Here is a 27,422-nt window from a genome sequence, read left to right as displayed (position 1 = left end):
GCGGTCTCTTCCGTCGGCCCGGTCGACATATAAAAGATTTGAGTGAATTCTTAAAGTATTTATCAAACAGTTCATTTTATCAAAAAAAAAGTGCGATATGTTGTTTTACTAATTAACACGATTAAAGAAATCAATTGTTTCTCAAATGATATTTTATGAAATAACAATTTGTCTGGTAATTTGTTTTATCAAATGAATTATTTGTAGAAACATAAGTTTAATAACGATCATAAAACGATTCATAATTTTGCCAAAATTTGTTTGGGAAATGAAACTTTGTCATTTGTTTTTTGTCAATTGATCGGTCACCATTTAAAAAAAATAGGGAATGGAACTCAATGGATAACAGCAAAGCAATAGCGATCAGTGCAATAGCTTTAATAAGGAGACTCTTAACAAAACATAAAAGGTCCAAAACACAATTTATAATACCTACATATGCACTTTATGCGATTAAAACTTATGTAGAGTACCTATTAGATCAATGTACTATTTAAATAGTTCAATAGACCTCAGTGGCCATAGCTTCAAAGCTGCCATATCTACTATGTACTCGTATATCTACGCACTCACATCCATTATATAGATACGACTTATTATACTATATACATAATATTATAAATGCGAAAGTGTGTCTGTCTGTCTATCTGTCTGCTAGCTATTCACGGCCCAACAGTTCAACTGATTTTGATGAAATTTTGTACAGAGTTAGTATACATAGGCTACTTTTATCCCGAAAAATCAAAGAGTTCCCACGGGATTTAAAAAACCTAAATCCACGTGGACGAAGTCGTGGGCATCATCTAGTCTTTCATAAGTCTCATAAACCTTTGGCACCTCGAGCGTGAGGGTAGGATAAAGAAATAAGTGAAAAGGTGATTTTTTTATTGTTTATTTACAGGTTATTTTAAGAACTCGTAATAAGTCTATAAGTATATTATGTGTCTTACTTGTAAGTTTGCAGTGACGAAATAATTACATAAAACATGTTGAAAACTCTGTTGTAATGTATCGACCTGATTTTAAAATAATTAAAACCAAAGATTTTTTTCATTTGTCGACTTCGCTTCTTGGACAGCAAACTCCAGCATACCTGAAGTAGAGGAAGCATAACGTCAGCAAAGTGAACACACCTTATGGCATCTTCTTCTTCTTCTTCGCTCTGGGCTGGTTTCCGCACTTAAACGTTTCCGTCTGTTGTGCGACACCTTATGGCATATTGCCATGTTAAATTAATCCTTATAGCGGATGTCTACGTTATAATAAGATCTATCTGGATGCCAAACAGCCCGATCCGTTCAGTAGTTTGAGCTGTAGGTACGTTGACTAGGTACTTTACGTAGTCAACTTTTAATGTCAATATACTTGGGTCCGTAAAAAAAAGCCAACCTAGTAAAAAGTTGCGAAGTTAAAGTGGCAATGGGCAGGCTACATAGTAGAATAGCCGACAGACGACTGGAATGGTGACCTCGCAACGAAAGCATAGCGTGGCAGACTAGACGGTAGACTAGGTACATCAAACGAGTCGTAGACGCTAGAGAGGTACAACCCGCGGCGTCTTCTTCTTCTTCTTCGCTCTGGGCTGGTTTCCGCACTTAAACGTTTCCGTCTGTTGTGCGTGCATTACCCCAACCCGCGGCGTGTGGAAATCCCTACAAAAATCCACGAAGAAGCAAAAGATTAAATTTTAAGTTATTTTTAGGAATTATTAAAACTACTTTCTAAACTAACTATTATAAGTTTAAAGTGTTTCTTTTAAAAATAATAAACATTATTACCCGTTATTAACAAGGCAGTAGCTGTTTAGATAGTCGTCGGCGGTGATGTTCCGAGCGGCGAAGCAGCGCGAGATGTACACGCAGACACTGCCGGCCTTCTCGGTGACTCCCGCCACAGCTTCAGCAGACAACGGCGTGCTGTTGACGCACTCCACGTCCCCACCCTCCGTTTTTGGTGGCTGTTCAAGCAAAACAAATTATAAAACAAAACCTCTCCACTGGGTTTGGCTGTCTTCGCGCTGATCTCAGAAACTGTTGTAAAAGATTTTCATTTGGTTTTCACCAATGTATAGATTGATTATGTGAGAGGTTAGAATGATATTCCGTGAACTATGATGATCCAACCACCTGAGAACTTTCCGCCAGGAAAGTTTCTGAGGAGTTGTTTGACCTCATTCCACCAGTCCACCTTCCTTTTTCTACAACCGCTCACCGCACGCCACCGGCAAATTCACCCTCATCACCTGGGTGCCTGGTGCGATTCGACCACCCGTTGTGCCAGATCTTTTTGCAAGGGCTGGATTAACAAGTTCCTGAAAGGCCGACCACGCATTGGCGGCATCCTATGATGCTGCAAACATCAGGTGACTCGCCCGGTCGTTTGCTCGTCTATTTTTTATTTAAAAAAGGCCGTGTATGGATAATTAAATATTATTATCGTACTATGTCTAAAAATACTGTAAATACTAACAAATTATATTATTACTTGTTTTTATTACATCTAATTCATTCTACTTATTCTTCTAATGTAATCTCATAGCTTACTTTGATGTCTTCAGTGAGGTTAAGGACGACTTCAGTTCCATTTACTTGAAACACGAGAGAGTCAGTGTCTTCTCTGTACACGGACGACGTCCAATTAAAGCCTTGTAGGTGATATTTTTGTTCAAAAGAAGGCAAACCCCAATTTTCTTTAAAAAAAATTATACATTAAAGGAAAACTATCTAGAAAAGAAAAACACATAGAAAGAGTAGAGGGTGGCCAGTAGTTTTGCTGAAACAGGCAAAACTGCAACATGCAACATGCGATATGCACCGCCCGCACGCCCACAGCTAAACACACAGCACAGTTTTTCAATTATCGTGCAAAATGACGAAAAAATACGACTGTGGCACGGAACTCTCGTTGCGCGAGTCTGACTCGCACTTGGCTGGTTTTTTTTTGTATGTATATCGATTTTTTGAGGTTTCTGAACCGATTTGCAAATAATTTTTTTAATCAACAGAGGATGTTTCCGTGGTGGTCCCATAAACATTTTTGGATCCAACTCGTCAATCCTGATGCTGTAGGGTACTGAACTCCTAAGCCGTGGGTAATCGGGAATTTTTGATGACGAATTGATATTTTACGTAAGAAGTAATGACTTTATGATTATACTCCAAGTCCGAACTCCGCAAACCTGATGATGCAAGGTACAGCACTCCTAAACTAAAAAGATTCAGGAACTATTCCTGGTGAATCAATATTGTAAATGCCGAGCATAGACTTTGCTATTGAATTCCAAGACCCAACTCTTCAATCCTGATGCTGCAAGGTGCAAGGAACTCCTAAGCCATGTGGATTTGGAAAGTTTTGCTGGTGAATTGATATTTTAGGTATCAAGCAATGACTACTTACACTTAAGTAACTGCAGCCCTGCGGAAAACCCGGAGCTTTTACCCTACGTGGGAGGCTTCGGCTGTGGCTAGTTACCACCCTACCGACAAAGCCGTGCCGCAAAGCGATTTAGCGTTCCGATACGATGCCGTGTAGGAACCAAAGGGGTAGGTATGTGTTTATTAAAAAAAAAACAGTCATACCCCTTCCAGGTTAGTCCGCCTACGACTGTATCGTAACTTACCACCAGGTGAGATTGCAATCAAGGGCTAACTTGTATCAGAATTAAAATAAAAAATAAAAGTCATTGAGATCATATTAAATATATCCCAAATAACCCATACTAATATTATGAATGCGAAAGTGTGTCTTTCTGTCTGCCTGTCTGTCTGTCTGTCTGCTAGTTTTTCACGGCCCAACCGTTCAACCAATTTTGATGTAATTTGGTACAGAGTTAGCTTATATCCCAGGGAAGGACATAGGCTACTTTTTATACCGGAAAATAAACCTAAATCCACGCGTACGAAGTCGCGGGCATAAGCTACTTCATATTAGTTAACTAGCTGATTGATGCCCGCGACTTCATCCATGTGGATTTAGGTTTTTGAAAAACCCGCGGGAACTCTTCAATTTTCCGGGATAAAAAGTAGCCTTTGTCACTCTGCAGGTCTTTAACTATACCCACGCAAACCGGCCAAGTGCGAGTCAGGCTCGCGCAATGAGGGTTCCGTACTACAGTCGTATTTTTTCGACATTTTGCACGATAATTCAAAAACTATGACTGTTTTGGAATGTACAGGTGAAGACCTTTCATATGATACCCCACTTGATATAGTCACTCACTTCGAAAGTTGAAAATATTAATTATTAGTTCATGACCACAATTTAATTTTTTTGTGTGATCTAACCCTAAATTCACGGTTTTCAGATTTTTCCGCAAATGTCAGCTATAAGATCTACCTACCTGCCAAATTTCATGATTCTAGGTCAACGGGAAGTACCCTGTAGGTTTCTTGACAGACAGACGGACAGACAGACAAACAGAGAACAAAGTGATCCTATAAGGGTTCCGTTTTTCCTTTTGAGGTATGGAACCCTAAAAACAACAAAACAACAAACCAATAAACCAACAAACAAACACACTTTCGCATTTATAATATGGGTAGTGATGGGTAGTGCTTTATAATATGGGTAGTGATTAATTAACTTACGGTTTTGATCCTCTTGATCCGGGTAGCGAGCTGCAATAGCTATGGAAACACGAAATATTTTCTATACATTTTATAATTCTCTTAAAATCTATGATCACATTCACAAGTACTTAATTTAAAAAGTTTAGAAAAACCCGACTGCGGTTTGCACTGCATCTTTTTCAGCCCACACATTAAAGCGCATAAAATCCGCTTTTTTGATGTTTTTAAGAATTTTACGTACCCAGTGACAGTCGCGCCATCAAGACGAATCTAACGACGTATCACTTATCAAAATCAGTTGAGCCGTTCAGTAGTTAGGAGCGGACATACATTGGCCTTCGCCGCAGTCGGGTAATAAACATGAAAATATAGGAACGAATACATTTTTTAATATACAATATAACCCATACATCCAATTTCTGTTCAGGCATTTTGAAGTTATAGTGAATAAAGAAACTCACATATATGCACTTGGAAAACATTACACTTCTTGTTTTGGACAGTCGGGAGTCGTGCTTATTATTTCGTGAATGGTACCTACTTAGTTATTTCGAGAAACCTTCTAGGAATCCTCAACATGATTTTAAAACCTATTAAACGAAGTACCTAAGTACCACAAGAGTTGGCGCTTAAATATTTTTGACTATAATACGTAAAAATGACTTCTCACGCACCATTTTAACTTTATGTGTCAATTTTCATGTCAAAAGTACGATTATAGCTCTTTTTAGGGCTCCGTATCTCAAAAGGAAAAAACGGAACCCTTATACGATCACTTTGTTGTCTGTCTGTCTGTCTGTCAAGAAACCTACAGGGTTCCTACTTCCTGTTGACCTAGAATCATGAAATTTGGCAAATAGGTAGATCTTATAGCTGGCTTTTGGGGAAAAATCTAAAAACCGTGAATTTGTGGTAACATCACACAAAAAAAACCGGCCAAGCGCGAGTCAGGCTCGCGCAATGAGGGTTCCGTACTACAGTCGTATTTTTTCGACATTTTGCACGATAATTCAAAAACTATGAAGCATAAAAATAAATAAAAATCTGTTTTAGAATGTACAGGTGAAGACCTTTCATATGATACCCCACTTGATATACCTAGTCACTCACTTCGAAAGTTGAAAATACTAATTATTAGTTCATGACCACAATTTAATTTTTTTTATGTGATCTAACCCTAAATTCACGGTTTTCAGATTTTTCCCCAAATGTTGCCAAATTTCATGATTCTAGGTCATCGGGAAGTACCCTGTAGGTTTCTTGACAGACAGACAGACAGACAGACAACAAAGTGATCCTATAAGGGTTCAGTTTTTCTTTTTGATGTACGGAACCCTAAAAATTAAATTGTGGTCGTGAACTAATATAGTATTTTCAATTTTCAAAGTAGGATAACTATACCTATCAAGTTATGATAGGGCTTCACCTACGCATTCTAAAACAGATTTTTATTTATTTTTGTGCATCATAGTTTTTGATGTATCGTGCAAAACGTCGCAAAATACGACTGTAGTACGGAACCCTCGGTGCGCGGTTTTTTTAAAGGTGAACCGTACTTTTGACATGACAGTTGACCCATAGAGTTAAAATGGCGCATGAGAAGTTATTTTGTACGGACTGTAACATTTTTTTTTAAACTTGAATATTCGTCTATTCAACAGCACAGGATATTATAATTTACTATAGTGCTTGGTCGCAGTAACAAGTTTCTTTAACTGAACTTAGTTACCATAATAAAATTAGTGTATACAACTGTGCTTAAGATACAACTAGGTATAGGTATGTATACATAATACTACTTACGGAATTCTTTGAAAATACCGCCCAAGGTTTTGTGGTCACTGTGGCCACCTCCGCCACCGCCACCGCCTCCGCCACCACCTCCACCACCGCCTCCGCCTCCACCACCGTATCCGCCACCTTGACCGCTGTGGGCTTGGCCGCTGCCAAAGTTGCCGCCATATCCGGTAGAGGTGAAACGTCTAGCTAAGAAATAAACATTCAATTAGTAAATAGTTCTTAGTAGGTATTCTTTCTTTGGATAATGTGATCATTTCGTGTGATTTTGATGTACCTATAGTCCGGGACAGGTCGAGTTGGCAATCTGGGTATGAGGCGGAGGGACGCCCCGCACACCCGCACGTCACCCGAACCGGGTTAGTACGAGGGCTGTGCGGGTATGGGGGGCGTTCTAAGGGAGTAAATAGGGGTTTGAAAATTGTGTAGTCCACGCGGACGAAGTCGCGAGCATAAGCTAGCTTACAACATAAAATTACATACTTACTTGATTCAGCAAACAGCACAGGTCCGTCGCTTGAGGCTACGCTCAATGCACCACCTGTAAAGTAATAATAAAAGAAAAATGATTGAAATTAGTTTTTACATTGTGAGTAAGTAGATCTGTAGGTCCTACAGTTTATATCAATTTACTTACTTGTGAAATTCAACTATTGATTTTGGACTGTTAAAACCGTTAAAGAACTTAAAATTCGGCTCAGATTATACCCGTAACTTCTTAGATATAACATAACGTAATGTAAATTTTAGACTGTCTATCTGCGACGCAATCCATGCTGCAGGAAATAGAGAGCAATGGAAGACATTTGGAGAGCGACGCTTGTGTCGAAGTATTATTGTCTATAGGTACAATATAATATTTCGGTAATATAATATTTGCTAAACAAAATATTCTTAGCTACAAGAAAATCACCGATCTATACGATAGGCAAACTAGAAATCGTGAGTTCTGCGCTCCGCCTCAAGAAAGTCTGAAATTCGTTTGTGGAAAATGAGTGTAATCTCAGAATGGAGAGCATAAAACACGCAAACGCACATGCAAACTGTGGAACCCTAGCTCCCTTCGGCACTGTACCCATTTGATTATACATTGTACAACATGGGGCTACTCAAGGGCCCCTGCCCCTGTGTAAAATCCACTCGGATAAATTGGTGGGTTGTGTAAAACACAATGCGAATATCAAAATCCAGCTTTCGAGGAATTTAATTTTTATGATTTCCCTGGCTAAATATTACGTTGTCAAACTTACCAGAAGCATAACCTGTATAGATTTTTTTCACCAGCGGTGACGATGCAGCTTTTAAACTCCTAAACGGCAAAAAATCTACGAAATTAAATTAAAAATTAAATTAATATACATACTTATTAAACGAACTTTTTAATGAACAGAGTAAAAAACAGAATAACATGTACTAGTAAGACGTTGTCCTCATATTTGGATGGGCCCGGGGTTCCTTCCCTAGTAGATACGCAGACGCGTACCACTAACTTTTCGAGTTATGTGCGTTTTAAGCAATTAAATATCACTACCTTTAACGGCTTTGTGGTTAAAAAAAACATCGTGAAAAACCTGCATGCCTGAGAGTTCTCCATAGCGTTTTGAACTATAAACCTACTCATTCTAAGAAGAAACCCGTACTCAGTAGTGAACTGGCGATGGGTTGAGATGATGATAATATCGTTGGTATCAATATGTGTTTTATTGTTAAAATCTAAAGTAAAACAAAATTTCAATGCAATAGTCATGATCGATAAAGAATTTATTTTTAATGAAGTATTGAATTCAATTGTAAGTATTTAACTTTTACCTCGCTTCTATAATTTCCATTTACCTGGGTCGTCAACTGTTTCTACGTCCACAGGATCCACGACATCGGTTTTGTTCAGCCTGACTACCACAAGTGACGTCAGAGCTGTTACGAACGAGTACTGAAAACAGAATTTAATTAACACTGGAACCTAATCAAATCTACCCGACCTCCTTTACTTTTACCTACACCAACTGAATGGACATTGGACTGATATTATATTTAAAATGGTGACGTTAAGCTGTGATGGAATATACCTACAATGCAACTGGCATTCGCCGAAAAGCGTCACATTTGTGTTGGTGCAGGTCAGAATCGATACCGATAGGAGCTAACATCACGTATATCACCCGAGCAGTCATGAACACTCTCTGACAAGAGTGACTGAGAAGAGCATAAGCTAACCAAAAATTAACTGAGTACCATACTAAGTACTAATTTATTCGATCCAGTTTTCCCTTGGGCTTTTTTATTCACTACTAGCTGACACGCCCCGGCTTGGCTCGGGTGGAGTTTAGAAAATTGAGGGGGAGGTTGAATTTTTCTCTCCGTAAGAACCATCCGCATACTTCAAGGAATATTATAAAAAAAGAATTAGCGAAATCGGTTCAGCGGTTCTCGAGATTTGCGATGAGTAACACATTTAGTGATTCATTTTTATATTATAGATAATATGCACACTGTTGACACAATCACTCCTCTCTTCGGAGAGGGGCGTGGGTCGCTGTCGCTTTAAAAAAAAAAAAAAAAAAAAAAAAAAACCACACCTGATTGAAAGTGATTATGCAATATGCAGTCTGTGTTTGTCTACAAGATGCCTCTCTTGAGAACTCCTGTTATAAAGATACACAAATTGTAATTTAGGAAACACAGATCGCGGATGAGTATTCCAAATGTTAGCCATGTAGTGTAGGTATGTCCTTACCCCAATTTTTAGTATTATTTTATTATATTAGTGGTATGGTCATGTTATTTGATATACTGAGAAGCTTGACTGCTGGCAAGCGACTTGCATGTTGAGACGCCTGCAGTGTTGAGACGTTGCTGTCATCCACACAGGTTTCACAGCTGCCGATGCAGGACGTGGCCAAGACAGCGCAGACTAGACTCCTTAACTACGTCTGGGTTGTCTCTCTTACGCCAGGATTACAGCGGATATGCTCGTTAGGGATTATTTTCAACCGAGAAACACATCGCTCACAAAGTCAAAACATTTTGGTTATTAATATACCTTCCTATATAAAACTGCAGATCATATACCTGTAAGGCTATAGCTAGCGCCCTCTGCTCCGGACTGTCCTCTGAGCTGGAGTCGTTCCCATGGCTGTCGTCGCCGGCATCGCGTTTGTCCAGCAGCTGTTTAATAGTAAGATATGCCCAGAGTCGTTCTAAAGGCAAGTGATCGTCCTTATCACGTGTCACCGACACTTTGGGATTGACCTCGTAAAGTTTCTGTTGAATACAAAACATGGTAATGAGACATGAATAGTTTTAGAGTTGGTGGATGGAACAGGTACAATTACATAATTATATCTCTGGGAAACAATTATGAACTAGAAAGAAGTGTTTCGGTGAAAATAATTCTAAAAGTGTTTATATTTCAAACATGTAAACTAAGTACATTAAGTTGTACGACATACCGTCCGACCATCTCCATCGCCCCTCAATCCGCGCACTTGCGGCGTGATTTCATTGACGTGCTCTGCGATTCGTCCTACTACTGCCACTTCCGAGCCCTTGTTGATCGTACGAAACTGGCTTCTGCTGACTGATCCTTCTCTTATCTGTAAAGTAATAATAAATTACTGTTATTATGGTCCTTTTGCGTCGTTTTAAATTATTGTAATGGCTTCATATGACCTGTCTGCGGGGGTAGAGGAACTTGACGTCAGCGAGAAGCGGCGAGGACACCTGTCGGTAGAAGTCGTGCAGCTGCAGCGCCGCGTCAGCCGCCTCGTAGATGTGCCGCATGAAGCCCTCGTTGCGCAGCGACAGCTTGCGCAGGAAAACGCGGTCCGCGTCATCACCTGTTTGTATGAACTCGGTATACTTTTACCCATTGATATAATAATAATTACGCAATCGAATACACAACCTTTAAAGTTACCTAAGCAACCTTAGTCATTCAATATACAAAGTAAGTAATATTATATTATGTTACTATATCGATACTAATATTCTTAATGCGAGAGCGTGTGTGTCTGTCTGTGTATCTGTCTGTCAGTCCGTCTGTCTGTCTGTCTATCTGCTAGCTTTTCACGGCCCATCCGTTTAATTGATTTCAATGTAGTTTGGTACAGGGATAGCTGCTTCCATCCCGGGAAAGGACATAGACTACTTTTGATCCCGGAAAATTAAAGAGATCCCACGGTATTTTAAAAAACCTAAATCCACGCGGACGAAGTCACGGGCATCATCTAGTATACTATAATGTTACTAGAAGTATAGTAAGTTTTTATATACGAACTTGTCTTAAATGAGATTTATGTTTTTTAGGGTTTCGTACCTCAAAAGGAAAAACGGAACCCTTTTAGGATCACTTTGTTGTCTGTCTTAATGATTATATTCTCTTTGTCTGTCTGTCAAGAAACCTACAGGGTACTTCCCGTTGACCTAGAATCATGTTTGGCACGTAGGTACTAGGTAGGTCTTATAGCTGACAATAGGCGAAAAATCTGAAAACTGTGAATTTGTGGTTATCTCACACAAAAAAAATTAAATTGTGGTCATAAACTAATAATTAGGATTTTCAATTTTCGAAGTAAGTTAACTATATCAAGTGGGGTATCATATGAAAGTGCTTCACTTGTGCATTCTAAACAGATTTTTATTTATTTTTATGCATCATAGTTTTTGAATTATCGTGAAAAATGTCGAAAAAATACGACTAGGTATAGTACGGAACCCTCGATGCGCGAGCCTGACTCGCACTTGGTAGGTTTTTTTTTAGTTTTTACGTTAGTACTATTATATTATATTCTGTGGTTTTACCAAAAGCAAGTGAATATAGCGGTGCTCGCTTCTCGCCGCCATTTTTTTCGGAGAGATATCTTATTATTCGATCACCATCAGTTTCACCCTCGGTAGGTTCACCGTCCGTCAAAAATATAATAATGGGCTCCAACTTATCTGAAAACATAATTATATGTATATTAATTTATTGTACAATGAAAAAAAAACATCTACTTATTCCTTTCTGATCAATTTCGGCAATAAACAAGTAGGTACTTAGTCAACCTTTGTCAAGTAAAGAATTTTGAGCATACGTGGATCTCCTAGCGTGGATCTGCTCTAGAATTGCGTAAAATTGTAGACTGCTTGAGATCAATTTTAATTTCAAAAAGTGTATTAAAATTAGGTTACTCCTTTTCTATTTGTTTCATTAGTAAAAGTAGGTACTTACCTACTGGTTCTTATCAATTATTATAGTTATCATTTAATAAATCATAGAAGTGCAACTCAAAACACTCAGTAGGTACTGTACGCGGCTAAAAGTAAAGTAAATCGACCTTTAGAAGGAGATAGCAGATTTGTAAAGCACTGTCTCTGTCGGTGAGACTGACAAAACATTACATATAGGTATGAGTGACAGAGACAACGCTCTACAAAGCCGAAATATCATTCTAAAGGCCGTTGTACATTACTTTCGGCCGCGTACTGTAGCAAATAATATTATCCCAACTTACTTTCTTTTTTATCTGTATTGTTTACGCCGCATTCCAAAATCGCTTTTGCTACATCTGTTTGATTGCCCACGTTCTGAATGAGATCCATAGCCATGTCTAGAGCGCTGTAGATGTTGGTACCTATTCCAATACAAAAATTATTATTAGATAGATATTTAGGAGCCTATAAAATATTACTGCCGAATTGTTACAGACTTTATTTAGCACCTAGACATCTTCTAAATATATAAAAGGAAAAGGTGACTGACTGACTGACTGATTGACTGACTGATCTATCAACGCACAGCTCAAACCACTGGACGGATTGGGCTGAAATTTGGCATGCAGATAGCTATTACAACGTAGGCATCCACTAAGAAAGGATTTTTGAAAATTCAACCCCTAAGGGGGTGAAATAGGGGTTTGAAATTTGTGTAGTCCACGCGAAGTCGCGAGCATAAGCTAGTTTTATATAAACAGAGTGATGTGATTGGATTGCTGATATTATACGACCCAAATCATTGCTCTCTCGTTATCATTAATTTCATCAATCATTAAAATTTTGCTAAAATTACGCCACCAAGAAACTTGAATGATAATAATAGGCACACAACGACTCAGCAAATTATGATTTATTATGGTTTTCAGTTTTATTTTTACGCTATTTGTATTTGTTACCTCCCCGAGGCCAGAGTTTAGATATAATAGTCTTAGCTGCAGCTATATTTTCAGGTGAAGCAACTGCAGGTGGCACCAGGCTGTTTTTATGTAAATTATCAGTTTGCTTATCAACCTCGTTCAAGCGGTGAACCTGTTAAGATAACATTATTATTTATTAACCTTTACCTACGAGATTTAAATGAAATGATTTATTTACCTACTGCTATATACAGGGTGGAATTTTGTAATGCCACCTGAAGGCAAAGTACTCTTAATACTGTAGATAGAAAATTTTAATTTTCAGGTCGAGTAAGTGAAAATAAATGAAGGAGTTATGAAGCGCGTCTTCTGGCATATCCCATTTGAGTAACTTAACAGTCGTTTCCCCTCCTTCAGACACTAACGGCAAAACAGCGATTAAGTACACGTTATTTTGCACCATATAATAAGTATAGCTACTTACGTTCAATCCAAATATACAGTCCTGTGCAATCGACCAAGTATTTTTGCAGAGTCGATATCCAAATATCATATTATTATGACACATATTAAGTGCAAGTATAATAAAATTAATACTATATATAACATTATAGAAAATAAACCTATGATGCGTTAGACTTTATATAGGAAGATAACATTACTGTGACATGACTATTAAATTCGATGATGCTGAAGTGGTCGCTTGGGTTGAGGTCAGAGAGAATGGCGTTCATGGCTGTTATCAGTTGCGAGATCTTGTTTCCTCCCATGGAACCTGACGTGTCCAGGACAAACACGGCGTGCTTGCTCAGCGGCGGCAAGGAACTCGGAGCGAAGAAGTGTACGAAGTAGCCGTCATTCACCTGAAATTATTGAACTTGTAGTCAACATACAAAAATAAATCCAACAAAATGTAGACTTTCTATTTTATATGATATGTATACTAGAAATTACTGTAATACTAGAAAAGTTTTATAGTTAAAGCTAAATTCATGCAAACCATGTTCATTGATTTATATATGTGGGGAAACAGTGGGAAAGATCTGTCCTGAATTGAAAAAGATGTACATAAGTAATAATTACCAAAATTTCTCCATTCTTTGGCTGATCCACGTCATACTGTACAACAAACTGTCCTAAGAGACCCACATTTTCATTGACTTCTTCTCCGCTATCGTAACCAATGTTATAAGAATCAGGGTCGCTTGACTGTCTGCTTTTTTCCTAAAAACGATTTTCTTTGATACTTTTATAAGATAATACAGAAGGGAAGGAGTTATCATCCCTATTCCCGTAGGTACGTGTATCTTTCCTGCTGAATCTTTTTTCTTTATTATTCACAAACATCCAATTACTTAGGTAAACTATTAATAAAATTAAATCTAAAAAAAAACAACATTAAATTAAAACTAAAATAAATTAAATTAAATCTAAAACCTCATCGAGACCACCGCAGCGAGGCATTGTACCCAAGATGCTGGCAGCATTACCCCTTTGGATGGCCAAACTAATTCTTTGACCAAGGTAGCTGCCAGCTCTCGGGTCCCCGGTTGACTCGATAACTCTTTTCGCAATTTCTTCAAAAAGAGCTCGAGCCCCCGGGCCCCACGGCCCCAAGGTCTCCACACCAAAAGGCACGAATACGAAGCTCCCATCGAGGTTTTCATATTTGCGCCTCTTGGCCTGTTCGGCGCTGATGGCCGCTGCACCCGCCATAGAGGAGGTCGCCTGAATGTGGGATGCAGCTAAAGTGTCTACACAAGTTGCATCCCAAACAAGCGACCTGCCCATCTTCCACGGTACGAGCGTCATACCATCAGGTCTCTTGCCATCGCTACGTGCCAAACCAATAGGTTCTAGTACAGCTGGCACATGGGCGGTGGCAAGGGACCTCCGGATGATGTCGTTAAGGGTACTATGGCGGGAGAAGCGTCCAGCGCTTCTCGAACAGGAGAGCCCATGGTGGCCGAAGGCGTCAACGCAGTCACCGCAGTGGCAACGGTGAGGCTGGTTTATTGTGGCGCCAAAATTGGTAACGGTAATTACTTAGGTACATTAAATAAAAATAGCCCATCCTCTGGAAACTATAAAAGTTTATGTGAGGATGGCGAGATCACATTACTATTTTAATAATATTATGATACAAATTATATTATTAAGTAAAACAGCATCGATCTATAAACGATACTATTGCTATTTAATAAACAAAATTAAGCACACCAGCAAAAAATTAAAAGCAATACTCCCATGTATCGATTTCGTGTTAAAATAAAATATGTAATAGCCGCCTACCTACTGATAAGCTCTAGAAAACTACATACCGCATATATTTCAGCTAATCGTTTCTGTTCTTTCATATCGGGAGTGAAAGTGATAGTAGCTTCCCTCTCGTTATTGCCTCTTTTAATAATTGCGTTTGCGTTTTCTGAAATTTAATCGTCATCTATAGGTACATATACTTAGTTCCAACTTTCAATGATGTTATTGTTATGTTTCATATTTCTTAGCATAGAATAGAATAGAATATTTTTTATTCAAATAAACTTATACAAGTGCATGGTGATATAAGATAGTCAAATGGTACAAATCTAATCAACTTTTAAATGTTTAAGGCTTAAACCCTTAAAAGTTGATTGCTTAAACTTTAGGCAGTCAATGAAAAGTGTCTTACTCTGAGTTTTAAATGACTACCTCCTTACATGTATTTTACATTGTAGCGGCTTTGGAAGTCAGATGATTTTAATTTTTTTTATCAACAGAATCTTAAAATATGACTTACGTGCGTCATTTTCTGTCGCATCGATTTGGTTACCAGTTCTCAACTCCGGCACCCTCAGTACCGAGATCTTCTGAGACTCCTTGATGTGTATAACGACGTCCATTTTAGGAACGAGCGCGCCCGGGAGCAGGTTGATAGCAAGGTTGTACACGCCGTTTCGACGGACCAACAACTCTTCGTATCTTAAGCGGTACGTCGCATTACTCCTGCCTTCCAAGTTGAACTTTATTGTGAAGTGGTTGGAGTCACGAGCTCTGCGTTTTAATAATTAAGGTGTTATAATAAATTCGCTGATACATTTGATGTATCGATAAGATTCTGTTTAGAACAGTTCTGTTTAGTTAGCTTTACTTACTTGGTAGCGACGTGAGCAGCGGAAACTCCTTGTGCAACTGCGTCGCTGTAAATCTGTTTAGCTTCTTCTTTTTCTTTTACATACGCTTCGTAGGTTTCTTTACCAAGAGTCCTAAAAATTCACATTTTATCCATACTTCCACACTATATAATCCATCTTCATTAATATTAATCTATATTAATGCTAATAAATACCTACTAATATTTTAATTAATACGAAAGTGTGTCTGTCTGTTAGCTTTTCACGACCCATCAGTTTAACCGATTTAGACAAAAGTTGGTACAGAGATATCTTGCACCCTGTACACGAACATTCATCCCAAAAAAAAGCAAAGAGTTTTTTCAGGATTTCAAAAGGTTATCTGATTTTGATGAAATTAGGTACAACGATAGCTTGTATCTCGGATGGAAAAGGCTACTTTTTATCTTGGAAATTCTATTCTTCCATGTCATTTTTAGAAACCCTAAGTGCACGTGGGCAAAATCGCAGGCATCATCTAGGATGATATAATATGGTCATTAGCGAATTTTTAACACGGGCATCATCTAGAATGAAATAATATGCTTATTAGCGAATTTTTGAATAAGTAGTTATTGCTCTATGCTATGATTGAACTGCTCCCATTTATTTCTGGTGTATCATTGATAAAATGATATGAAGCATTTTTAACAGCGAACATATTATTATTGTCTTTCGAGTCATACAGATTTATACAGTAACGTACATAGTAAATCCACTGATGAAGGCGGTCTCCGGCAGCAGCACATGGAATTTGGCTTCCTGAGGCCGCCTGCTAGGATTGTACACATTGGACACGACGGCCGTGCGCGCGTAGCGCAGAGCGACCTCGGAGCGCACGCGCAGGTGGGTCATCTTGAGGGGCGCAGCAGGCTCATCATCGGTGACAACGTCGTCGACTGGCTGTAAAATTCATGTCTGTTACGGCCCATCCGTTTAACAGATTTTTATGAAAATTGGTGTGTATTATACATATATGGCTTACAGTGGCGTGCACAGGATTTCAAGCCAGGGTATGCATTTAGGCATGAACTTATTTTCCGGCAGGTTTTAATTAAAAATAAGCATTGATTTATTACAATAAGGGTAAGCAGTGCGTTTATGCCTCTATCAGCTGCACGCCACTGATATTATATATTTATATCAGAGAGAATCAAACAGTTCCCACGGGATTTTCATAAACTTAAATCCACACAAAGTCTTATATCTAAGTATGTACTACGTTTATAATAAAATTAACAATTATTTAATAATTTAATAATAACTAGCAATATTATAAAGAGCAAAGATTTGTTTATTTGTAATCGATGAACTCTAAAACTGCAGAACCGATTTTAATCATTCCATCACCATTATAAAGTTATTTTATCTAGTAGGTAGTAACAAAGGTTATGAGTTACACTAAATTGTACCGTGGTAAACTGAGTTCCGGCTTCTTTTTAATTAGCTTTTATTCGAACTTGTTAAAACTCGATACTCGAACTCGATAAAAGGTATTTTAAAAGTTCTATTAAATGGCAGCTAAATAAAAAATCATTGTTACATTCCAAGTACCTTATACGTAGGTATTATACATATACATTTTATGTATTTAAACCGATCTTTTTCCTCGTTTGGACTTGACTATGAGACAAGTAGGTACGTGGTATGAACAGACGACTCGGCAGTACCTAATGATATTGGTGTACCTATACCTACCTACGCAATATTGGCTTTGCGGGTTTAATGTCCTAGCACGGTAACCTGTATATCGGAGAAACAGAGCCTTGGGTCCTTTTACTTAATAAGTTTATATCTTCAAGCTCACTTCTCTTTTTTTTTCACCTTCGAATGCTTAGTCACAAATGAGACAGAAATTTGATAACATAGTATATCTGAATCCTGAAGTTTCGTCACTGGAAGTAAGAGAACCGTGGCCTAGTAGTCAAAGGTGCTCCGCTCCGGGCGCGATACCTAGAGAAGATACAGGTTCGAATCCTGCTGGTTCGGCAATTTTCTTTGTATGATTTGGCAATTATAAGGAACCGATAAATTAAGAAACGTACCAAGCTCATAAACCTCCCATAGTCGGCTAAAAACTTCTAAACAGAGTAGAACTACCTTCTTATCTTGTGGTAGGTACTTAAAGCCTAAGAGCCAGCGAATGCCAGACCTTCCTTATTTTATAAAAGCTGAAAGTTGTTCTGCGTATTGTCTCCAACATTGGGAGGAACGTTTGTTCGGACGTTTGTTTGGATCATGGTGGGTTTGAGCCTGATAGTCTATTTTTTTATATTTTCTTCAGAGTAGTATTAGAAATCACGTCGTGCATTGCCAGACACTTAGTATGGTGGCAACCCCCTGCCAGAGACCTTGAAAGATTAAGAGTGTCCGGCAGGGGTTCCCACGACACTCAGTTTCTGGCAACGCATGACGTGATTTCTAATACTACTCCGAAGAAAATATTATAAAAAAATTGACTTTATACCTACTTTGACGTAAGATTTTTTAAACCTTTATTACCTGTTAGCTCCCAAAGTCACCATGATCCAAACAAACTTTCCTCCCAGTGTTGGGGACAATACGCAGATAAACTTTCAGCTGTTATAAAATAACGAAGGTCTGGCACGCGCTGGCTCTTTCTCTATTAGAACTTACGTTTGAATTGGTGCCTACGACTATTCCGTAATCATCTTTAGTAGGAAAGTTTGGGAAGTCTACCGATGCAGAGAGCACACCGAGCAATTTTATTATATTGACGCAAAACACCACCGCCAGCCATCCATGCTTCATGTTGTTTATCTGGAAACCGACAGATATAGTATATCGACCCTTGCAGAATAACGCTAATTTGAATATTATTATAGCCAGCCAGACAGAGCCATTTTTTAGGGTTCCGTACCACAAAAGGAAAAACGGAACCCTTATAGGATCACTTTGGTGTCTGTCTGTCTATCTGTCTTTCTGTCTGTCGGTCTGTGAAGAAACCTACAGGGTACTTCCCGTTGACCTAGAATCATGAAATTTGGGAGGTAGGTAGGTCTTATGGCAGACATTTGGTGAAAAATCTGAAAACCGTGAATTTGTGATTACATCACGCAAAAAAAATTAATTGTGATCATGAACTAATAAGTAGTATTTTCATTTTTCGAAGTAAGATAAGTATATCAAATTGGGTATCATATGAAAGGTCTTCAACTCTTCACCTATGCATTCTAAAACAGATTTTTATTTCTTCTTATGCATCATCATTTTTGAATTATCGTGCAAAATGCCGAAAAATACGACTGTAGTACAGATACCTCGTTGCGCGAGCCTGACTCGCACTTGACCGGTTTTTATTTTCCCGCCCAGCTTCGCACGGGTGCAATTTTTACTGAGGCTTTTCCAAAAAAATCTTTCATACAAACCTTGTCCTGATTTGCCCAAATTGGTCGAGCCGTTCTCAAGTGATGATCTTTCATACATGAAGCAATTAATTTTTATTTATAGATTCTGTTTGTAAAATAGTGACTGCTGAAGCAGGTTATTAAGTATTAAGTTGCAATAAGTTTTTTGCTCCATGTTTGATTTTAAGGAAAAATAAACAAGGTCATCATTCGTGGCAGAGGATGGCATAGAGATCAATAAATCATAGTAGTGACTTAGAATGTGATATTGTAATTTATAAGGCGAAAACTTAAATACAAAAAAATATTTTTAACTATGTATAGTTAGACTGGTATTTAAGAAGCATACCTACTTATTTATAGTGCAAATAAAAAATTTAATTCATTAGGTAGCAGTTTGGTAAGACAAGACGTGAATAGAAAGTTCCCATGACAAACGCGGAATGAAACTTTTTTTAAGTACTCTATAGTTATTTAGTTTTCTGAATCTATCTAAATATATTAAATGATTGACTGACTGACTGATCTATCAACAGACAGCTCAAACTACTGGACGGATCGGGCTGAAATTTGGCATGCAGATGGTTATTATGACGTAGGCATCCGCTAAGAAAGGATTTTTGAAAATTCATCTCCTAAGGGGGTGAAATAGGGGTTTGAAATTTGTGTAGTCCACGCGGACGAAGTCGTGAGCATAAGCTAGTACTGAATGATTTATTGATCTATCAACGCACAGCTCAAATCACTTGACGGATCGGGCTAAAATTTGGCATGGAGATAGCCTTGGATGAATAATACCCATCTCTAAGGAGATAGCTATTATGACGTAGCTATCCGCTAAAAAGGGTTTTTTAAAATTAAGGGGGTAAAATAGAGGTTTGAAATTTGTGTAGTCCCCGCGGACGAATACTCGGGAATAAGCTAGTTACATATTATGTCCTCATAGCTTAAACACTATCTATGTAATACATAATGACTTGTTTATAGACTGGGTATAACTATTTTAAATCCAGTTACGAGTAGGATAAGAAAGCTTAAAAGTTAGTACTCGTACATAGGATAGCAGTAGGTAATAATAAAAATCAATACTCACTTGTTTGTTTGTACTTCGCTTAATTTACAGAAACTTCTACTTAAAAACTATATGACACCTCCACTGCATGCTGGAGGAAAAACCTTAATAACTTTAAAGACGACCAATGTATGTAAGCAAAGAGATAAAACTTTACTAGAAGAGCGAATCTCAGACGCAAGATAATTTTATTACAAAGATAAACTTGGAATTAATGAAGAGATATAAATCGATATATGGTAAAGTGTTTCGTTTTTGTCCGTCTGTCTGTGTGCTAGCAATTCAAAGCTCACCCGTTTAACTGATTTCGATAACTTTTGGTACAGAGATAGCTTGCATCCCACGGAAAGACATAGGCTACTTTTGATATCGGAAAATTAAAAAGTTCCCACAGGGTTTTAAAAAACATAAATCCACCCGGATGAAGTCACGGGCATTATCTAGTAATAAATATAATAGAATAAATTGTATGGAGAAACGCGTATGAAGAGTAACCGTGAAAAAATAAAAGTAGATAACGTATTTAACGTATTAGATTAACGATAGGTATTATTGACAGACAGTCAAAACAGGACCAGTACCATTTTACTGACTGACAAAATAACGTCGGGTATCTTTGTCAGTTTGATACCATTTTGCAGATCATTGCTCGCTCTAGCAATGAAATATCTCTGTATGTAGATATCGTCATCGTTCTATTGAACAAGAACAGTTTTATTACAAGAACCGATCTGCTGGCCAAATTGATCAAATGATCAATTCGAATATGTAAAAATATGTGTCAATTGTACAACAAATGAAGCCAGTATTCTTGGCACAATGAAAATCATGCCCGTGTGGAATGCCACGCGGGCATGATTATTATAATAATTAGAAAAAGATGTAGAGTAGAATAAAATTGTACATAGGTTTTCAATTGTTATGTCAAGCCACACAGAATTTTTCTTTTGGTAGAGTGCATGTGAAATCAGTGTGGATCTCAAATGGCAGAATTTTTGCATGTAACTTCCAACACTCGAGTGCACAATGTAACTTCCAAGCAGGTTGAGCCACCATGTTGGTACTTAAAGACTCAGACAAACCGGTTACTCAGAGCAAAACTGACGCCATTATTATTTTTTAGGGATCCGTAGTAAATAAGGACCCTTAGGTATAGCTTCGCCAAGTGTCCACCCCTGCACCTCAAACTTTTACATAAAACCTGAATCTACAAGTACCTACATGGCTACATACCTACATACTTACGTCCCTACCTACAAACCTACTTGTATCTACATATAATTTGACTTGGTACCTAAATGGATAGTTAAATTTTATATTACTACTAATATATTCAGGCATCATACAATGCCCGTGACTTCGTCCTCGTGGTATTAGGTTTTTAAAAAATCCCGTAGGAACTCTTTAATTTTCCGGGATAAAAAGTAGCCTATGTGTTTCCCCGGGACGTAAGCTAACTCTGTAGGTACCCAATTTCATCAAAATTGGTTAAACTGTTGGGCTGTGAAAAGCTAGCAGACAGACAGACAGACACACTTTCGCATTTATAATATTAGTATGGAACGGATTAAAAAAATATTATGCCAAAGACATTTAAGTGTATTAGTACTTAGGTAAATATCAGTATATAAGCTGTGATAGCCTAGTGGTTTTTTTTTTAATATATTTATTAATCTACAATGATTTCTTTTTTTTTCTTAATTTTAGGTTAGGATTCTATTTTGGCGGCTCCTACCTCTGACATAATGCCAAAAACCGGCCAAGTGCAAGTCAGGCTCGCGCAACGAGGGTTCCGTAATTCAGTCGTATTTTTTCGACATTTTGCATGATAACTCAAAAACTATGATGCATAAAAATAAATAAAAATCTGTTTTAGAATGCACAGGTGAAGACCTTTCATATGACACCCCACTTGATATAATTATCTTACTTCGATTGAAATAATTGAAAATACTAATTATTAGTTTATGACCGCAATTTTTTTTGTGTGATGTAACCACAAATTCACGGTTTTCAGATTTATCCCCTAATGCCAGCTATAAGACCCACCTTCCTGCCAAATTTCATGATTTTAGGTCAACGGGAAGTACCCTGTAGGTTTCTTGACATACAGACAACAAAGTGATCCTATAAGGGTTCCGTTTTTCCTTTTGAGGTACGGAACCCTAAAAAATTATTGGAGTCAAAATGTCACAATCGAGAAAAACAAAAATCGAATGAGACCTCGAACCAATAGTGCCGCGTGCGTGCAGGCTAGTTTATGCTGTATCACTACGTTCGGGAGCTTATTTTGCTCTAAACTTGTTCACTTTATTGGCAGCGCGGTTCGAGTGGATATACCTTGGATGTACCTACCCACTATTCACGTCTAGTGAGTTACTGTTGTTTCTCACACTTTCGACCTTCCGATTTTTTTTAAATTATTTCAAAACAAAAACATTCATCATTCATTTCATTATTTCATCAATCAAGGAGTCTCTTGTCACCACAGATATTCCTGCGCTCACTGAGGCGGGCGGGGATTAGCCGGGATGATAGCAAGAAACCTGATTGACGCTGGGTCTCTAGGAAGGGTTATATCACTTGCTTACACAGTGAAGGAAAACATCATGGGGAAACTGCATGCTTAGCCGCCTTACTTAAGATAGTGCGTAGTCGCTAATCGTTACTTAAGGTTGAGTTAAAACGAGACAGATTTTTGTGAGAGATATAGCTCTGTCTCGTTTTAACTAAACTTAAGTAACGGTTAAGCGACTCTAACAGCCGTACTGAGAGTCACTAATCGTTACTTAAGATTGAGTTAAAACGAGACAGATTTATGTGAGAGATATAGCTCTGTCTCGTTTTAACTAAACTACGGCAGTGAGTACGGCTGTAAGAGATCTTCATAAAGTTCTCAAAGATGTGTGTGAAGTCTGCCAGTCCGCACTTGGTCAGCTTGGTCTACCAAAGTTGGTCTACTAAAGGGTCGTTTACTAAAACATTATAGATAGGTAGGTACCTATCCGCGACAGGTCGAGATGGCAATCGGGATATGAGGCTACCCGCGCTCGCTCCTCCGGGTTAGCGCGAGGGGCTGTGCGGGTGTGTGGGGCGTTCCCTCCCCGATAGCCCAGTACCACCTCGACGTATCGCGTACTTATAGGTAAGATTTGTCAGGTATATAGGTATGGAGCCTGGAAACAGCTTAGCTTATTAGTGGTTAAACTAGTTAGGTACCTACTATGGATTCAAATAAATAATTCATTTTCATATTTAAACATTTATTTATAAAACTATCTTAATTAACTTAACATTTCTATTAAGGGCTTCTATCAACATCACCTCTCGCGCAGCAAACACCAGCATATCTGAAACAGAACCAACATTGTAAGTAAATATTTTATTTAAATATTAAAATCGACGCATTTCTCTGCGGTTATTGACTTTATATCTAACGCTCTTATATCTGCCTCGTGGCTTCCTCATTGAGGACTTGCCAAGCATGACTTCTTCTGTTAATGACGTAGATAAGACAGTTGTCTCGCCGCCGACGAGGAGGCGACTGACTAGCTATCCACTATTTTCTAGCTCAAGAAACATACAATCGATGTATGATTCCGTGTTAACAAAAGAAATAAATATATTAGATAATTAATAGTTCATCGGTGATTGTGCGCACTGAATTCACTCCACGAGTTTGTCGCAGCAAAAAGCTTATCAAAGAAAAATATTCACTCGGAGACTCTTTCTTGGCGATCAAAACACTCGCGTAGTTTGCGCAGATAAACCTAGATATTATGTTTTGGCAAACTTGCACACTCACCTATAGTCATAGCCCAGCGGCAAAACTATCCCAACTACACATTCGCTTCTCGTTGCTCGCCAAGTCGAATCTAGTTTTTAGCTAAATTCGTTTTTAGTTTTTAGCTCAACTCATTTCTAGTTTTTAGCTTAACTTGTTTCTTACTAATCGTTGGCAATCGGACAATGGACCTAATGATGGCGATTTTCTTGGGATAAAAATGAGATGTCCTTACTTGTTGTCGACAGTGCAGTAGCTCTTCTGATAGTCATCAGCAGTGATGCTTCGGGCGGCGTGGCACCGCGTTAGATACACGCACACACTCTCCGAGTTCACACTCGCGCCCACCATAGACGTGCTGTTCGAGCATTTGGTGTCTCCACCACCCGCTTTAGGAGGCTGTTAAACAATAATCATAATTATTATTAGCCGGCGCGCTGTGGTGTGATCAGATTTCGTTCTAGGATACAATGAGTTTTCTAAAATCCTTTTTTAGCGGATGCTTACGTCATAACAGCTCTATCTGCATGCCAAATTTTAGCCCTATCCGTCCAGTGGTTTGAGCTGTACGTTGATAGATCAGTCAGTCAGTCAGTCAGCTTTTCTTTTTATATATTTAGATGAAAAATCTTTCTTCCACGGAATCGTGAATCAGCTTAAGTAGTGCTTTCTTTGAGAGGCAATCTTGACTATTTATAGTAAAAACTTGAATAAAATCCGATCATATGGTGATCAGATGATTTGCCTTTGCTTATATCCTATCTCATCTCGTAAATTATTATTAAAAAATGTGTGATTGTCTGTCAGCTACCTTTTCATGGTTTAACCACAGATCCGATCTTGATCAAATCTGGTTCAGAGATAGCTTTGCATTCCGGAGACGGAAGTACCTAGGATGGAAAATCGAGCAAATCAAAGAGCTCTTGCGGAATTTTCTAAAAATCGAATTCCATGCAGATGTTGCGGGCACCAGCTGCTCCTTATTCTATCTATCTATCTATTTAATCGTCTTTTTATCTACTTACATCATCATCTTTGGAGAGCTTAAGAATGACTTCTGTTCCGTTGACGTAAAACGCGAGTGTATCCTTGAAGGGGTTGAGCAACGGTGGCGTCCAATCGAAGAATTCTAGATGATATGACTGTAGCTGAGCTGTTGTAGTAGCATATGTTGTAAGAATAATTGGTGGTGGAGTACGAGTTGCTTCGAACCCTAGATAAGAAAACATACCTATTAATAAATTAATAAATAAAAAGACCCGCACATTAGGTAAACTTAGGTAGGTTTCCGGTCTTCAATAAATATAAAAAGAAAATTAAAAACACAAGAATAAAATAGTACTTTCATTAATGTCTATTAAATTAATACCTTACAATTAAAATAGTAAGTGTATATAAACTTAAATAATAGGTTGTTAGTATACGTAAAGGTATTCTAATTTAAGAAGGCAGTTCAAACGTTTATAATTATAACATAAATTACGGAAAAGCTTTAATTGTAGCAGGAAAATATTTTAGCCCAAATTAGAACACCTCCATATTCATAAAGACGACAGTACGTAAAACAAGTTGTATTTCTTATATTATATTCCTTGCGTCCGACGACGAGGTAAAAATTAAACTACTTATGTATTTCTAGCTAAAAGCTTTCCATGCTTTTGCATGGAATAAATAGGTATGTTATAAAATTATAGAATAATTATTAGATTCATCCCACATCGTCAGTTCTGCTTGGCCCACTTGGCACCGTCATCAGACCTCTGACTTCATCGAGTAAGCCGGAGTTCTCACCCATTTAAAGATTGAGGTAGTTTCGCACCCAATGCCTCTAATCAATTTAAATATTATGTAAAAACTTACCATAACCAAAAGTGCCAAGTCGTCTATCTGTTGGAAAGTTTAGATATAGGTGTTAGGAGAAGTCAAAGATAAGCATAAGTATTAATTTTAATCATCAATAGTAAATTATAGTTGAAATTTAATCTAAGAGCACAGCTATAGCATTCTATATGGAAAATGTAATAATAAGTAATTAATGGATTCAAATAAATAATTCATTTTCATATGTAAAAATTTATTTATAAAATAACATTTCTATTAAGGACTTCTGTCAACATCACCTCTGGCGCAGCAAACACCAGCGTAACTGAAAAGAAAAAAACATTGTATTTTATTTAAGTACCTACATTTATATTAAAATCGATCTCTTTCTCTGCGTTCATTGACTTCTTATGTCTACGTCGCCCGTCGTGGCTACATTGAGGACTTTCCGACTTCCGAGCATGACTTCTTCTGTTAATCACGTAGAAAGACAGTTGTCTCGCCGCCGACGAGGAAGCGACTGATTGTACGTTTCTTGAGCTATCCACTACTTTCTAGCTCAAGAAACGTACAATCGATGTATGATACCGTGTTAACAAAAGAAATAAATATATTATTAGTTGATCGGTGACTGTGCGCACTGACGGCGTGAACCATGCCACAAATTTGTTGCAGCGACAAGAGTTATCAAAGAAAAAACTCGCTCAGAGACTCTCTCTTGGCAATCAAAACACTCGCGTAGTTTGCACAGAAATTTTAAATGTATAGGAACAGGTATCTCTCGGCAAACTTGTACACTCGCTTCTAGCCTTCTCATTGCTCGCCAACTTGTTTCTAGGTTTTAGCTCAACTCGTTTTTCGCTAATCGTTGACAATCGGACAATGGACTAGGTAATGGTGGCGATTTTCTAGGGATTCAAATGTGATGGGCTCCCGCTCCTTACATGTTGTCGACAATGCAGTAGCTCTTCTTATAGTCATCAGCAGTGATGCTTCGGGCGGCGTGGCACCGCGTTAGATACACGCACACACTCGCCGCGTTCTCACTCGCGCCCACCGCAGACTTGCTGTTTGAGCATTCAGCGTCTCCACCATTCGCTTTAGGAGGCTGTTAAACAATAATTATTACTAGATACATATTTATATTAATATACCAATCTATACTAATGTATGTATGTAGGTATATTCTTTATTGCACCACGAAATACAAATGACAGGTTACAAAAAAAATCGGTCTTATTGCTAAATAGCGATCTCTTCCAGTAGGGAGTAAACGAAGAAATGGACAATGAGAGGTGGTGTATACTTATAATAAACCTAAATACCAATATAGGTATTATAAAGGGGTAAAGTTTGTATGTTATTAATCTCTGGAACAACTGAATAGATTTTGAAAGTTCTTTCAACAGTAGAAAGCTATATTATTATTCCTGAGTGACATAGACTGTATTTTTTTTAAATAGAGATCCCTATGAAAATTGTAATAAACTATTGGCTACCCGTGCGAAGCCGGGGCGGGTCGCTATAGTAATTAATAATTCTGTAACTTAAGTAAGTTACTTAAGTAATAATATTAAGTTACAGAATTATTAATTAATTAATAACTTTGATATATTAAGTTGATAAACAATGTTGACTAGGTACATACTTTTTCATAGTGAAAACTGAATAAAATATGACCACCACAGACGAATTGAATTGCCTTTCATAATAATCCATATTATCCATTCTATTTATTTCATAAATT

General features: G+C 37.9%; 2 protein-coding genes across 17 annotated transcripts in view; both read right to left on the bottom strand.

The window, feature by feature from the left end:
- Window positions 1–876: 876 nt before the first annotated feature.
- On the bottom strand, window positions 877–20,199 carry LOC117981989 (inter-alpha-trypsin inhibitor heavy chain H4-like). Its single transcript, XM_034968263.2, has 22 exons — window positions 20,092–20,199; window positions 18,268–18,411; window positions 16,337–16,533; window positions 15,613–15,723; window positions 15,258–15,511; window positions 14,800–14,903; window positions 13,562–13,702; window positions 13,141–13,341; window positions 12,518–12,650; window positions 11,861–11,980; window positions 11,166–11,303; window positions 10,035–10,201; window positions 9,815–9,958; window positions 9,435–9,626; window positions 8,199–8,295; window positions 7,616–7,690; window positions 6,853–6,906; window positions 6,372–6,554; window positions 4,587–4,625; window positions 2,544–2,689; window positions 1,779–1,957; window positions 877–1,093 (listed from the first exon to the last, which is right to left on the bottom strand). Exons 2-22 carry the CDS (start codon window positions 18,400–18,402, stop codon window positions 1,051–1,053), a joined length of 2,853 nt encoding a protein of 950 aa, XP_034824154.2. The 5' UTR covers window positions 18,403–18,411; window positions 20,092–20,199; the 3' UTR covers window positions 877–1,050.
- Window positions 20,200–23,312: 3,113 nt separating this feature from the next.
- LOC117997000 (inter-alpha-trypsin inhibitor heavy chain H4-like) overlaps window positions 23,313–27,422 on the bottom strand; it is a 33,366-nt gene continuing 29,256 nt past the window's right edge. For 11 of the 16 annotated variants that reach the window (XM_069498182.1, XM_069498185.1, XM_069498184.1 and 8 more), the window contains 2 exons: window positions 26,620–26,783; window positions 25,912–26,000 (listed from right to left, as the gene is read on the bottom strand). In XM_069498182.1, the coding sequence (XP_069354283.1) occupies window positions 25,952–26,000; window positions 26,620–26,783 (213 nt within the window). In that variant the 3' untranslated portion in view covers window positions 25,912–25,951. Of the gene's footprint in view, window positions 23,421–24,089; window positions 24,254–24,879; window positions 25,068–25,911; window positions 26,001–26,619; window positions 26,784–27,422 lie in introns of those variants that run through there. The other 5 variants (XM_069498183.1, XM_069498187.1, XM_034985164.2 and 2 more) reach the window with 1 other exon arrangement.

Source organism: Maniola hyperantus, chromosome 4 (assembly GCF_902806685.2).
Source record: "Maniola hyperantus chromosome 4, iAphHyp1.2, whole genome shotgun sequence".
Lineage (NCBI taxonomy): Eukaryota > Metazoa > Arthropoda > Insecta > Lepidoptera > Nymphalidae > Maniola > Maniola hyperantus.
Note: the sequence above shows the minus strand (reverse complement) of the source record. Positions and strands in the feature narration are given on the sequence as shown.

What these genes read in the sequence shown, in the direction of transcription:
- LOC117981989 (XM_034968263.2), bottom strand. Translation starts at nt 18,402, where the DNA reads ATGAAGCATGGATGGCTGGCGGTGGTGTTTTGCGTCAATATAATAAAA. An exon ending in AGAAACAGTTGACGACCCAG is followed by an intron (nt 7,691 to 8,198) that starts GTAAATGGAAAT and finishes TTAATTTCGTAG; the next exon opens with ATTTTTTGCCGTTTAGGAGT. An exon ending in GGATCAAGAGGATCAAAACC is followed by an intron (nt 2,690 to 4,586) that starts GTAAGTTAATTA and finishes TTTTTTTTAAAG; the next exon opens with AAAATTGGGGTTTGCCTTCT.